The sequence below is a fragment of the Sceloporus occidentalis genome, unplaced genomic scaffold (assembly GCF_023333645.1).
Source record: "Sceloporus occidentalis isolate IW3139 unplaced genomic scaffold, rSceOcc1.0.p SCAF_7, whole genome shotgun sequence".
Taxonomy (NCBI): Eukaryota; Metazoa; Chordata; class Lepidosauria; order Squamata; family Phrynosomatidae; genus Sceloporus; species Sceloporus occidentalis.
In genome coordinates this window covers 60,101,106-60,116,570 of record NW_028316987.1, presented here as the reverse complement: position 1 = coordinate 60,116,570, position 15,465 = coordinate 60,101,106, and the positions used below count along the sequence as shown (strand labels likewise).

Sequence of the window (15,465 nt, the reverse complement as noted above, 5' to 3'; positions counted from 1 at the left end):
TCTGTGTCAAATATATTTATTATATTAATACTGTGAAACATTATTTAATGTATTAGAAGGTTTGATCAACCATATTTTAGGCTGCACCACACTGGAGAAATTATCCATCTTGACACCATTTTAACTGCCATGGCTCATTGCTATGGAATTCTGGGATTTGTAGTTTGTTGTGGCACCAGAGCTCTCTGACAGAGAAGGCTAAATGTCTCACAAAACTACAAATCCAAGAATTCCATTGCATTGAGTCATATAGGTTAAAATGGTGCCAAACTGGATTATTTCTACACTGCAGATGCAGCCTTAATGCTTTTGAACATAAACAATCCAAAGTTATTAGGATTCGATATGATTTACATCTTTCAGTAAAACATTGATTTTTTTTACTGCTTATTGTTGCTATTAAATCTGAATATATCTAACTATACAGACTGAAACTTACAAAGTACTCTCAGAGATAGATGAAATTAAGAATGTTAAGCATTACTCCTAATTATAATTATATCTGAACATATAGTAATAAAAAAATGAAAAAGCACTTTTTAGACAAACACATAAAGAAGAAGTTAAGCATTAGCACCAGCATTAAATAAAACACTAGGTTATAGCCCTTTCACATGTTCAGAATGTTGTGGCCACTAGCTTAAATAATAATTTTTCTTTTAAAAGTGTTATTTTAAAGCAAGTTTTTTTAGTTGAACGTACGTTAATTGAAGGATTTGTTTCTGAATGGCATTTCTTGCACTATAAAATAAAGTGATTAACAAAAAACAACTGACACTGGATGCTAGTCTGACAATGAACTGCCAGTAAGAAAAAGTCATGGATGCTCTGTGTATAGTCATAAAAGTGTCCTCATCTTTTGTGGTGACCTGTTGTATGGTGGGAGCTCCCATTGTGTAGCACCACATCTTGTGAAATTACCCATTGTGTGATAGGAGCCACCATTGTGCAATGGGACATCTTACATAGTATCCTGTTGTACATTGCTGCAGTTCTATAACATGGTTGTATATCATGTCAGCAGCATTGATCTTTATCATAAAGTTAGGCATCACAGCCCATGATGCAGGATGTTGACCATTGTTTTCAATGGTCATGGAAAACTATTAAATGCATTCATTGCGAGAAATGTTTGTACAATGATTGGGCAAAATACACTGGGAGTTTTTACAACTGTATTTTTGCAAAATAAGCAAAGATTGCATGTGTGTATATGCCTGCTGATTTATGGCAATCCCATGATTTCATAGAGTTTTCTTAGGTAAGGAGTAATCAGATGTGGGTTTGGCAGTTCCTTCCTCTGAAATATAGCCTACAGCACCTTTAGTTAATTGGTGGCCTCCCATATAAGTACTGATCAGATCTGATCCTGCTTAGCTTCCATGATTAGACAGGATCCCATTTAGGGTATTTAGGCTACAGGCAAAGATTACATCCCATGAAATAAGCAAATATTTACATCCCTTAAGTACCTCCTTTCTCTCCAAATTACTCTTTCTGTGTATATGTTACCTGAAGTAATTTTAACATTAAGAATTTTACAGCAGTATTTGCTAAGAGCTTCCCCATGACAGAGACAGGGAGCTTGTTTTTGCAATCTTGGTTGAATTTATTCCTCAAGATAACAATAGAAAAAAGGACAATTATTGTAGATGTGACTGCCAATATCTAGACACTGGTAGCAACAGTCATTGTTAGTATATAGACACTTCTATATACATAGCGACAAATTAAGATGTGAATGTGTGAACTTGCCCCATTCTGTTAGAGTTGAATGTACACTTGTCATTAACACTGAATCACACAACTGTAAAATTAACTGAAAACACAGATGTTACTATCCTGCTCCTGCTCCCCTTCAGGATTACAAGTTCCCCTGGCACAACAGAAGGCTGTATAATGGAGTCTTTATGTAGAAAACAATTCATTCTTTTATTCAGAGACAGACAAGCTTTTTCATTGCAGTTAAATCGAGTCACGCATGTTAATGCTTACTGGATGCTAATGTGTAATACTTATTGCTTTTGTTTTCTTTTTGTTTCAGAAGTTTGTTTCAGAAGTGAAAATTCAGGTGGATAACACAGACCAAGATATAAATGTCAAAGTTACTGCAGTCTGTCCTGATGGAAATATAAGAACAGGCTTAGAGGGATGCAAAAATGTGAAATCCAGAGCTGAAGTATGAAAAATTTCTTTTTATTCACAAAGGAAATGAAATATTTTGTTGTTTTTCTAATTGCTTTTCAGTGGAAGAGAGGTTCTTTGTACAGATTTAAAAGTTGAGTTCTGATGGTCACAGCCTTAGGCCCTCCGCATCTTTTCTTCACTTTATTCCTTTATAGCTTTATTTTAAATTAAATCCAAGAATAAACATTTTGTTCATTGTTATCAATAAGATCAAGCCAAGCCAGCAGCTGTTTTTTTAAGAATTTCCTCATGCCCCCATAGGTTATGATGTTCTTCCTGCTCACACTCTCTTATCTAAGTCCTCATCAGCTCATCTTATAAATGAGTTGTGTGCAAAAGCCTGCAGCTCTTTTAAGGAGACAGGGTTAGCTTTTCAATTAGGCTATGAGACATCTGCCTTAGGCAGATTGTTCTGGGTAACCAAAGCCAGTAAATTACACCTAGGGAAAAATATTAGTGAGATTTTCTGATTCAGATGCTGAAATGGTGGTTACTCTGTATCTTAAATTGGGGTGATGGTGGGGTTGCCAGATAATGTCCAGGATGGAGCTTCTCTAACTTTAAATTTTAAGAGATCTCAGAGTAGGTTGAGGTACCAGAAAAATCTGTAAGTGTTATGAAGGGACCTGTCCTCCCACAGCTTCCAGACCTTCAGCTGCAGCTGCAGGAGGCGTGGAGGAGCCAGTGATATGAACAGACCTGAGTGGTGGTTCCCATCCCCTCCCCCTGGCTCCACAGCAATAGCTGTTTTGTGGGGAGATGGCTGCAACTGAAAGTCAGGATTTAGAAGGTAAGGGAGAACAAGTGCCCACCTTCTGCTTGATTGAGCTTTAAGGCACCTCATTATTTTCTGACATCTGTTCAGGTTTAAAGTTATAAGAGGCCTGTCTCGGATCCAATCTGGCAACTGTAGGTGAAGGTGCCATTTGTCATTCCTCCTCAAGCAGCAAAATGGCATCAGCTAGTTCCATTAGGAAGCAATCTCAGCAAAGCCCTTTGTAAATAAACCTTCACACTTTGAAAAGCAGCGTTCCTGACTGATGACCTTCAGAGTCATTGTTCTTATTCTAGAACACACAATTTCAATCTCCTTTTATTCTTTTGCACAACTAACAGTCATAGAGTTTATGGAAGTTGCACATTTAATTCCTGCATATGGATTTCAGTTGTTCTGTATTGCTTTGTGCATGTGATGCTTCTCTGCAAAAGTAGACAGGGAAAACACTTGCTGATTAGTGAGCTCATGTGCTCACTAATCCCAGCTGTGTGACTGCAGTTGATCAGTAGGCTGGTATGTGAAAGCATTTACAAAGTAAGGCTGGGATTGTCATAGGCAAAAATAACCATTTAGTACTTGGCTGTTGCAGCTTCATTCTTGAGGTCCTTTCATACTACACAATTATAAAACTATGTTTAACTTTAAATACCATGGTTCCATCCTATGTAATCCTGGGATTTTCAATTTGGGAAAGGGCATTTAGACTTCTCAGCCAGACAGATCTAGTGCCACAGCAAACTACAAACCCCAGGATTCCATAGAAAGAATCCTTGCAATTAAAAGTGGAATAAAAGCTCTATAATTCTGTTGCTCTAAGTCAACAAGTGGCTTGAAGGCACATATACACACACGTACAATTCTGTAGCAAGAATGAACTCTCATAGAGGCAAGCTAATTTCAAAAGTGAACAGTAAATGCTGAAGGAGGAATCTGCTTTTTAAAAAGCATTCATTGTGCACAGTATTACATGTACATTCCTGTTTTTTTGGCAATCTAAACAGAAGCTTGCCATTCCAGCAAGCCTTTTGTATTGCAAAAACTCATTTTAGAAATCTATTTGTTGAGAACTAAGCTTCCTAATGCTTTCAGAATTACTCTTATTTTTATGACAGTATACAAACTGTGTATATATTTTTTCCTAAACCCAGTTTCATAAGTAAATGAAAAATACCACTTGGAAGGTAATCTTAAAAGAAATAAGATTTGGCTAACATATATTGCCTGTAAATAATGATTTAACATAAAGGCATCCATGTATATGATTTTAATTCATTTTAAAATATTTTGATCAGTTTTCATCGGTCTTTTTTGTTTGTTAGTTTGTTTAATATGTTTTTGGTTTTATTGTACACCACCCTGATATCTTTAGATTTAGAGCAAGATATTAATACAGTCAGCCCTCCATTTTCACGGGGATCTGTTCCAGACACACACACACCCCACAAAAACAGAAACTTGCCGATATTCAAGCCCATTGGCTTGAATGTAGGTGCAGGCTCACAGGCACACATGGACATGTGCCACAGACAAATGCCCCATTATGTTCCCCCTCCATTTGCCACTAGCTCATAAGTGAGGGCATGAATTCCAAGGCTGCGCAAATGGAGTAGCGACTGTATTTTAATAAATGAACTATAAAAAATAAATATGATTTACAGTAAATCATAGGTCAACTTTCTACATTCAAGAAGTTAATCCTTTTTAAAATATATATATCATAGGTGGTTTTTAATGTCACCATTGCCATGAAGGAATGTGGAACCAGTGACAGAAGAAAATACGTGATGCTAAAACCCCTTGGTTTCAATGAATCTACCAAAGTTAATATACACAAAAGATGTGCTTGCCATTGTGAGGACAAAAGGATATGTGTCGATGAAATGTCTCAAGATTCTCAAACTTCCTACTGCAAGGGCAGTATCTGTGATTCCAGTGCTGAATTCTCTTCTGAGCAGTGCAAGATGCAAGGGGACCATCTAATCTGCAGTGGTCAAGGAGAGTGTGTAGGTGGAAAATGCATTTGTCACAAAACCAAACTTGGCACAATATATGGTAAATACTGTGAAAAAGATGATTTTTCCTGCCCATATTACAGTGGAAGCTTGTGTGCTGGTAAGTACTAGGATTTTCTCACTTGGATTCAGTCCCTAATTATATTTATAGTCCACCTAAATGCCAAAGCCCCATGGGTGGGCAACTCTGGAGGAATACTCTCTGTTGGCCAGTGCTCGAGCCCTGCACATTTTTCTTTTTGTTTTGATCTGTCTGTATGGCTGCCTGTCTATCTGAAAACACAGACAATGAAAAATTAAAATATAGCAAATACAAGGGCACACTCTCCCTTTCCCCATCTATTTCACTTCCTTTCCCACTTTGTAATATAAGGTAAGTCCTGGTAAATAGGAATAGGGCTTACTTCTGAGTAAGGATGGACAGGAGTTCATGAGAGTGAGTGAGATTGCCCTGAACAAAAATGTAGATAAAGAAGAAACAGGTAGCAGCAGTGCTTGGGCTTGTACTAGGGTTTTTTCTTTGGTTTTTTATTTTGGCCTCTTGTCAGTTCTGCCATGAGAGGAAGAGAAGGACAAGAAGCATGCATTGGCAACTATAGTCCCCCATACACATGGAAAAATTAGTAGGAGGTACTTGTAAAATGACCTTTTTAAAAAAAATGTTTTGAACTCAGAGTGGTACTTTGCACTGTGGAAAGGATGTCTGATAAAACTGCCTATATCATGTCTGGAAAAAGGGTTGAGGCCACAATTTCCTCGTGCTTCCGTTAGGCAGTGATTGTATCCAGCTATGGGGACATCCATTTATCCTGCCATTGCTACCAATTGTGGGGACCTCCACCTTTCCTGTCACTAGCTCTTAAAGTGGGGACCTCTTCTCTTCCCACTAATATGGCATTAATGTTATCCCCATCCTTGAGCAACTGCTGCCACCACAGACATCATGTGTCCAAACCACATCAGTAGCATTAATAAAGTGTCTCCAAAGGCACAGGTGTATAATACTAAAATACAGTGTGCTTGTGTCATATGCAGACGTGCCATTCACAGCTTCCAGCACATGCTGGAAGCCACACCGGGGGGGGGGGGGGGGGGGAATTGTGCTGGAGGACCTACAAATGCCTAGTGGAATGTTCCCTCTAGGAATCTCTAGGTCCTTCTGTGCAACGTTTGGTTCAGTGTTGACCATAGAGTTGCACTGGAGGACCTGGATATTCCTAGAGAGAACATATTAATAAAATCAGTGAGTAATCAATTCCACAAAAGTAAAAGCAATAACTTTTGAGGGATGAGTGTACAACATAGCAGTTCAAGATTACTTAGCACATCTAAATCCTAACAGACTCTCCTAATTCTTTCCCTATCCCTTTATAATCCTAGCTGAACGTGAGTCTAAACTAATCCCTGTCTTTCCCTGTGACTTCTAAACATCCCTTAAAGCATCCAGCCAACCACTATTTGCCTCCCCCAGTCTGCTCTCATTTACTTCTCGCCTCCTCTCAATGTATCACTTTACCACATACACTATACACAACATATGTAACCATATTTTAACTTAATTTTTTATTTTAAAAGTCTGTACCTGATGATGGGAAAAAGGGAAAAGGCAGGGAAAAAGATAGTCCAGGGAAGGCCCTCACCATGCTAAACTTGAAAAGATATTTTTTTTCGTCTGCTGCTCCCAGAATCCCCAGCCAGCATGGCTGCCTTTACAGGAGATGCCAGACAGTCCCACACTGGGTTTTCAGGCAGGCTGTCTACAACATGCAGCTTTTCAGTAGGGCCTTTGACAGAATTTCATCTTGTTTTTGTTGGGAATTCCAAAGGAAGTATGTGCATGCCAGATGTTGATATTGTGCTGATGATGGAGCATTATGGCAGATTAAGATGACTTGAGCTGCTTCTTACCTCTAATTTCTGGAAGGTTTTCTAGCTATCCTAGTATGTGTTGCTGTGCAGCACCAATTGTTCAGATGAATCTGTTGGCTTTAATCCTGTTGCTAGTCCAAGGCATATTAGGCCCATTGCCTTGAATTACTGAATATAAATCAACAACTGCACAAAATTCAATTGATTCAGTGGTTCTATGATAGCTGGGACATCATGTCACCTTTCATTCTTTCCTTCTCCAAGCTAAACATACCCAATTCCTTAAGTTGTCCTTTGGTTTGGTTTCCCGACCTTTGATCATCTTTGTCACCCTTTTCTTCACTAATTCCAGTTTGTCACTGTCCTTGAACTCTGGTGCCCAGAATTGGGCACAATATTCCAAATGAAATCTGGACAAAGAAGAATAGAGTGACACTACTACTTCTTTTGATCTGAATTCTTGTTGATGCAGTCAATAATTGCATTGGCTTTTTTACCTGCCACAACACACTCTTGACTCCTGTTTAGCCTGTGGTCTACTGATAGACCTAGATTATTCTTGCATGTACTACTTTCTAGCCAGGTGTCTCCCATCCTATATTTTTGCATTTCATTTTCCCTATCTCTCTCTATGTGTATATAAGAAAAACACTCTCCCAAAGCACTAATTACAGTTAAGAAGTATTGTCTTCCTTATTTAGTCCCTACAACAGCTTTTGAAAAAGGTTAGTAGGTAAAACTGAGATTTGATCACTTGTCCCAGACCACCTATAGAGTTCCATGACTATGTTTTTCTTCATCTTTACTGGATATAATCATATAATGCATGTTTGTTGTTAGTTTCTTAATAGGTTTCCCTTATCCACATTTTCAGTGCATTTATTGTTCTTCTTTACTAAAAGCCTGTTTCTGAAAATCTCTGGGGGGGGGGTTTCCTGAAGTGCTTTCCATTATGACTCATATGTTATATACAACTTACTCCCAGTGCTACTTTCCAACAAAACACGTGATTTGAGACATACACCTGAAGTTGGCATCTCTCTGTCAAACTTAAATATATTTTTCAAGTTTTATGCCTTTTGCTCTTGACAATTTTCACACCTTCACTGAGAAAAAAGAGACAACATTTAGCTGTTTTCTTAATAATCACCAGCATAGATTCTGTCTACAATTGTAGCAATATTTCAGAAGCTGCCTTGAATTTAAGATAGAGTTAAATGCCTGTGTAGAAATAATGAAGACAACCTTCATCCTCTTTTTTTTTAGGCAATGGTGAATGTGAAACTGGCAAGTGCAAATGTGTTGGTGCCTGGGAAGGTGATCGTTGCCAGTGTCCATTGTCATTACGAAAGAACTGCATGAATTCAAATGGCCAGATCTGCAGTGGAAGAGGAACTTGTGTGTGTGGAAGATGTAAATGCACTGATCTCAGCAGTTTTGGCCGTTTATGTGAATTTTGCCCTTCTTGCAGAACAACTTGCAGTGACAAGCGGTATGTTTCTTGGGGTTCAAATAACACTTATTACTCTCCGTATTTGATTGTGTTTATCTTTTAAAATATATTCTGCATGTATCATGGGATCTCAGGGTGATGCATAAATAAAACCAATTTGAACAGTTTAAAATGAACTGAAATGTAAAATAAACATGGTTTCAAAAGGATAAATTAAACAAGTTAAAAGAGGTTAAAAGTTTAAAATAAGTTCAAATTATATGCATGTATATTTTAGAAAAAATCAATTCAGCCTCAAAAGCATTAATAAAAAGCTGTATTTTAACATGTTTCAGGAATCAAGCCAGTGTCAATGCCAATCAGTCCTCTAAGGGGAAAGCATTCTTCAGAGAGCACTACAGCAGAGAAGGCTTTCTTCCTTCTCCTTTCACAATGTGTTGCTCTTCTTCAAGAATTGGGGTCCAAAGTCATTTAGGGTTTTCAATGTCCTCCCCAGCACCCTGAATTCACTATCCTAAACTGTATGTGGGAGTACAATTCTTATGCATCTTAAATTAAGTGTCAGCAGCAGATATCCTACTCCAGTAAAGCTTTTGCTCAGGTGAACCATCTGCTGCTGTCTTGTGTCTTCTTTCTAGTGGGTTAGTGTTCTAGAAGAATATAAAAGCATTTAGTCTTCAGTATAGGCAGTTGTAACTTTCAAGAGAACTGATGGTGTATGAATTGCTGAGGGTTGTCTCAGCAACACATTATGACCTAGTCTTATACTATAACCAGAGCCTGTTTATGACTGTCTTCCCCAGTCTGCTTTTTCCTGACATTTTGGGCTACAAGTGCCATAATATCTGACCATTGGACATGCCTACTGGGGCTGTTGGAAGCATTGGCCAAAAACATTTTGAATGCATCTGGTTGGGCAATGTTGATTTAGAATGGCCTCTCTGTGTCTTTTTCCTCTTCATTCTTTCCTCTTTTGATTTTTTTCACCTAAACTTGAAGCAGGGTTATATTTCCATGCCTACAGTTCTTTGCTAATCAGTGAAATCCCATGGAAATCCCTTGGTACGTTCTTTGCTTTTCATTATACATAAACACACACATGCACATCATCCACTGGAATATTTCTTATACTGCTGTCGTGGCCCCAGTCCTGGACACCAGTCTTATGAATTTTATCATCATCCCCTCTTTTATTCTTTCATGAAAAATCTGAAAAGTTTTGCTCTAGGTAGGAAGAATACAAGAACTGTGATACATTTTTCAATGTTTTTTTATTTCATTTTTTGCACAAACACACACACACACACACACACACAGATATACAGAATCAAAGGCCTGTTACAGACTGCCAAAATAAAGCTGCTTCGGGTCTCTTTGGAAGTATGCTATTTAAATGATGCATGGGTCCTAAGAGGCCGGAGGTTGCACCAAAGCCACAATCTAATCCTAAGCACTGGAGTGCAGCTTTGGTGCAGCTTCCAGATTCTTAGGATGCATGCATCATTTAAACAGCATACCTCCAAAGAGACCCGAAGCAGCTTTATTTTGGCAGTCTGTAACAGGCCAAAGTTCCTCACCACTACCAAAAAATACAATATATTTTTGTACAGAGTAAAACATTCTTGTGGCAGTTGGCAATATTTTGATAGAGTGTCTTCTCGTGTTATTGAGGATGGGGAAATGTGAAATAGTCTTTTTGAGAGTCCTTCAATGCCTGTGCAAGTGAAATCCACAGTTTGGGAGCAGCCACTGAAAAGTCTGGCTCCCGTGGCCTCCCCACATGGGTCTATGACAGTGGTGGGACAGTGGTGAGAGAATGCCCTCCCCCAAGAATCTTAAGACTCAGGCAGGTTCATTATGATCTTTCAGATAGTCTGGACCTAAGCCATAACATATAACCCATTCGTTTTGTCTTAGTACAAACATCTCTTCCTGTACCTCTATTGGGCAGTTTCACTGCCACTTTCAGGTCAGTTTATACAGTTCACTTGATGATAAAGAATGCATTAGGAAATGAGCTCACTGAGGATGAAGTCACCCCCAAAATACTAAATCCTTCCTGGCCTAGATATGAGGGTAATTATTGTTTCCTTTAGCCAATCCATGTTGTACCATTTGGCTCTTCTGTTAGGTTAAAGTCATGTTAAAACATCCTTCTGGGTCTTCATCAACAGCTCATTGTTGGCTGACTTTATAACGATACCTGAGATTGTTTGAAGCAATCTTGAACAATGAAATGTACTCTTTACTATCTGTTAATAATTTGAACATGAAACAAAATGCTGCATTTGCAAGACAGTTTGTGGAGTCTTGTAGTCTAGAAAGAGAGATATTCTGAAGAGTTTATTCAATTTCATTTTACTTTACAGGACCTGTGTGCCTTGTCATTCCAACTCATCTCAAATTACACTTGACCAGTGCAAAACCTCATGTGCTTACAGGGTGCATCATACAGAACAATCTTTAGGTATGTAAAAAAAAAATTGAGCGCACAGACCTTTAAATGCAGTATTTAAATGAAGTGTAGTTCTTAGTGTCAGATCTCACAGCTGAAATACAGGTCATCTTATAGTTGATCATAGCATTTTTCTGCAGTCGATTCTTCCTATCAGTGGGCTAGTGATTCACAAATTTGAAGCCTGCAGATTGCCACACCCCATATTATCCAATGATGATTCATATATGTGGATGTGTTGATGCATCTGTGTGCATGTCAGCACCATTGAATAATGGGGGGCCAGATGGAAAAGATTCACTGTGTGTCTACCATCCTTATACCTCCATGTTGGAAGGATTCTTAGAATTAAGCATTAGTTGCATATTGTGCAAATCTAGTTTTTTTCATATGGCTTGTATGACAGCTCAGAAGACCACTCACATGAAATGACATCCTGCAGATCGACTACCAATATGTAAACCAAGAGTGAGAGATCTCAGGCACTGAGGTTGATCCCCAGATGGCTATGTTCACTTTCCCATCACACATTTTATGGTTTCTCAGCTTTTCAATATGTTTTTCTGTATTCCAGTGGTGGATCATGGTACATCTTACCCTAATTCATAGGATTTTAGAGTGCCATACAAGTAAAATCATTATTAACAGATTAAAGCAATAAAAATAATTTAAGTAAACTACAAAGATATTAAACATGTTGGCAAGCTAAAAACAGGTTAAGAAAGTTAAAGTTTATTGGGGGGGGAGGGTGCAGTAAAAGACCATCCTAAAGTCAGGAAAGGTGTTGGGGGGGGCACATGCAATCTGAGGACCACACTTTGCCCACTCCTGTTTTAGATATTACTTTTAAGAATGACGTGTCTTTTTGTATCATATGAATAGTAATTCACTTGGCCATTTCTGAGGTACTGTTATTGTATTAGACTTTTGTTTGCCTGTTAGATTTCCTGCATCAACCTTTTTGGAGATGGTGTAAATTTTGTGTGTTATTTTTTCTTTGTAGGATGCATCTCTGATGATCCAAGCCACTTCAGAATATTTTTCATAATCTTTATTGTTACCTTTCTGATTGGCTTGCTGAATGTCCTTATAATTCGTCAGGTAATTCTGCAGTGGAACAATAATAAAATTAAGTCTTCTGCTGATTACAGAGTGTCTTCAGCTAAAAAGGTAACTGAAGAACAGTGTTTTTCTCATACATAAAATACTAGCTGCGTGAGCCTTTCTGACCCATTTTATCTTTTCTTTCAAGGACAAAACGTTCTTGCCTACTGTTTGTACAAAAACAGTAACCTACAGACGTGATAACCCTGAAGAAATAAACATCCACCACAGCAAATTATAAGTAAATGAAACTTTCCAATGCAATTCCTGAAGGCAAGACAGCTTTCTTCAGAGCTTTTGTTTCAACAGAACCTCATTTGAAAGTTCTTGCATGATACTTGGGAGATTTATGGTATTGAATACTGTAATGAAAAACTGACCTGGAAACCTCATTGCACAACGTAGCTAGGTTTCAAGTAGAGCTGCTCTGTCTTGAAAAACAAATGTGCATTAACTACTGATTAACATAATTAAACCAATTAGACCAATTCTGAGATATTTGGATTGGGAACCTATTCAATCCCTTTTGACATCAATAGGATAAAATTGGCTTAAATCTGATTATGTTCTGGCACAAAGTAGGCTTTCTTTCAGTTTGTGACACCACTCTGTATTGTAGCACTTTAACATAATATAACTTATTTAGTTGTGGCATAAAATGTTATTCTAAACTGGCTTGACACAAAAAAAAGCACTGATCTCACTTTAGATGTAGCTAACACAGATTTGGTCTATGGTAAGGTTTTCCAAACTGTGTTTTAAAAAATGTAGCTGGTACAAATGGGTGACAAATCAGTGCTTACTCCTGTTCTGAATGCTTGCAGCAATCAGAGCCAAGAAGAAGAATATGGGAAGCAATACAACATTGGGAATCAAAAAGTCTGCCAAAAAGTTGATAAGTCCTTATGATCCCCACTAGTCCCAGCACTGATGATCCAGACCTACATGTTCTATATTGCACTAATTTTGGAGGCGGCTGTGAACAAGTAGGCTTGCATTCAGCCTACTCAAAAGACACTAAGGCCACAATCCAAAACATGCTTTATCTGAAGCAATCATTATTGATATATATGAGACCAACCTCTACAGAAACTTGGATTGCAAATATTCAGAGACTGGGGCAAGGGACATTGTTTTTCCTGTGCACCCCTTGGTAGGGAAACTCACATCCTGAAGAACTGGTGCTCTGTGTAAAAAAACAAATCATGTGATCACATTAACTGTGGTATATTTTGGAGAATATTAGATAAAATTACAAGCACACAAAGCACATTTTAATGAATCTCTAATATTTATTGACTGTTACAAGCTCATTATTTCAAAGTCTTTCTAGAATTGGATATAGGCTTTTTTGTAGAATACTGGAATAAATAGAAGGTCACTACTACTGGAGGATTTTTTTTTAAGTTAGAATTTTGTAATAGTTTCTAGTTATGTAGGAATAAATTCAATTTGATCCAGAGAATATATTAAAATACCAATTGCATAGTTAAAAGAGCATTCTGGTGCATCAAACCCCTACCAGGCTCCTATTGCTATGTCAAAAATCAGGCAGGAGTGGCATATGTTGCTCTTCCTCCACTAAGGGCAGTGGGACGGACATCATTGTGCTCCCATGTTGAGGACTGTGACTGAAGTCTGAGAAGGCTTTTGATTCCCCAGATCTAAGCCTCCCCTGCTCGACTTACACCAGTCCTTTGAACCTTACCTTTCCTCATTCTTTATTGGTGGAGAAGTGAGGAGTGTGCATCATGGAGGATCTGTGACTGTTTCCTTCTCATGTTGGAGTTCCACTTTGGACTTCATGAGGATTTCCACTCTATCCTTTAGCCCTGTTAGTGCAAAATAACTCTGTGGTGGCAAGTGTATGAGAAGATGTTGATGAGGCAGGAGATCAAGAGAGTGACATGTTAGCACAGAGATGTCATCAAATGAAGTATTCTCTGCCCACCAAAATTTAAAGCTTGTCCCATTGAACTGAATAGGGCATACAACTGAGTAAACATATACAAGAATGCACTGTTGTTTTAAGACTCTGTCCTGGTACTTGGGGGTACAGAGCTTGAATCCTCATTCTGCAATGCTGTTGAATGTTCTGTGAACACCTTTGCTGCAGTCATGGAGATTCTCACAGCACTGGAGTGAATGGGACAACTTGGGCCTCTGGAACTGTGCATTGTGACCCTGTGGATCTTTGAGTTATGTTAAAGAATTATTTATTTTTGTATGCTTTGGAAATGCTTTGGAAATATGTTCCACTGAGGCTACAGTGCTGAAACTGCACAATCGTAGCACTTTTAGGATTAAAATCTATAATGTTTTTTGAAAAATTCACAACCTGACTTACAGAAACAACCAAATTATTTATATGTTTTTATTACATTTCTTTCTTTTTGTCCCCTGTCTGGTTTTACTCACTGCTAAATGAAGGTACAAAATTTATGTCAAAATATTTAAGTTACACATCAATAGCAATATTGTGTTCGCTATAGCATCTTCATACAAATGTAACAGATTTTCTTTCTGTTTACCTGTCACAATCCTTTTCATACTTGGATGTTCCTATATAGTTCAACAGAAAGAGGGGCTACTTTGAAATGTATATTTTGTAGTTTACCTTTGATATGTTTTGTGTGTTCCTTCTTTTTTGTAAACATGATTGTGTGTGAGATTTGTTTTTAAAGATTTCGTTTTAAAAAGTAGAAATGTAATTATCTTTTGTTATCTTAAACAATTTAAAATCACTGCCATAATTTCCATTGAAACTTAATACATTTATTTAAAATGTGTTTTGTAGTGTACATGACTAACTTTTAAGATTTAAGTTTATTTATTAATTTGTCACTTTACTATATTGTGAGATAGTTTATTTTTCTATGAGAGTTGTAGTAACTATGACTTAGCATTAAATTAATGCAAAATTATTGTACTTGATCTCAACGATTAAAAATAAGTCCCTAATCTATTGTTGGAGTTTTGTTTAGAGTAATATGAATTTCTGCTTTCCTTGATTTACCTCTTTAAAATATTTGTTTTTAAAACTAAAACAGCATTCACTATAGTGTCATCCCTATTTGCTGTACACCTGCCAATGATAATCTATTTGTATGGCCCATTGACATGAATTTGTCTGTGTGTTGTGCAAAGAGAGTAAGCGTGGACAAATGTATCTGTTAAATTCACAATGTTCATCTTCCAACTATTGAGGTGCTGCTTGGAGAAACCAAATCAGGGATATGGACAAGCATTCATGTGAACATATGGTTGTTTTTGGTTTAAAACTTTTCTCAAACTCTCAAACTCCAAACCCAGTTTGAAGGATTGGAGTCTTCTTAAATGTATATGTGTATAGTGCAGGTGTGGGCAACTGTGGAAGTCTGATGGAGGGGATTAACCCCCAATGCACCTACACCTGCAAAACAAACCTCAAAACTTTTCTTTATTATTTATTTAGTGTATTTATACCCTGCTCTTAAGCCACAAAGGCAATCACAGCAGTTTATAGATTGTTACTTTGGCAGTTCCCTGCCTGCAGGTTTACAGTCTAAAAAGTCATGACACAAAAGGAGAAGGGAATGGCAATGTGGAAGGGATCAAGTCCATTAGA

The 15,465-nt window shown here is 37.7% G+C and overlaps 1 protein-coding gene across 1 annotated transcript in view; it reads left to right on the top strand.

Annotated features, from left to right (window-relative positions):
- LOC149309823 (integrin beta-8-like) overlaps positions 1-14,735 on the top strand; it is a 68,438-nt gene extending 53,703 nt beyond the window's left edge. The window contains exons 9-14 of the mRNA XM_089533106.1: positions 2,045-2,179; positions 4,687-5,077; positions 8,113-8,338; positions 10,669-10,766; positions 11,758-11,924; positions 12,007-14,735. Of these exons, the coding sequence (XP_089389232.1) occupies positions 2,045-2,179; positions 4,687-5,077; positions 8,113-8,338; positions 10,669-10,766; positions 11,758-11,924; positions 12,007-12,099 (1,110 nt within the window). The 3' untranslated portion in view covers positions 12,100-14,735. The remainder of the gene's footprint in view (positions 1-2,044; positions 2,180-4,686; positions 5,078-8,112; positions 8,339-10,668; positions 10,767-11,757; positions 11,925-12,006) is intronic.
- The last annotated feature ends 730 nt before the right edge of the window (positions 14,736-15,465 follow it).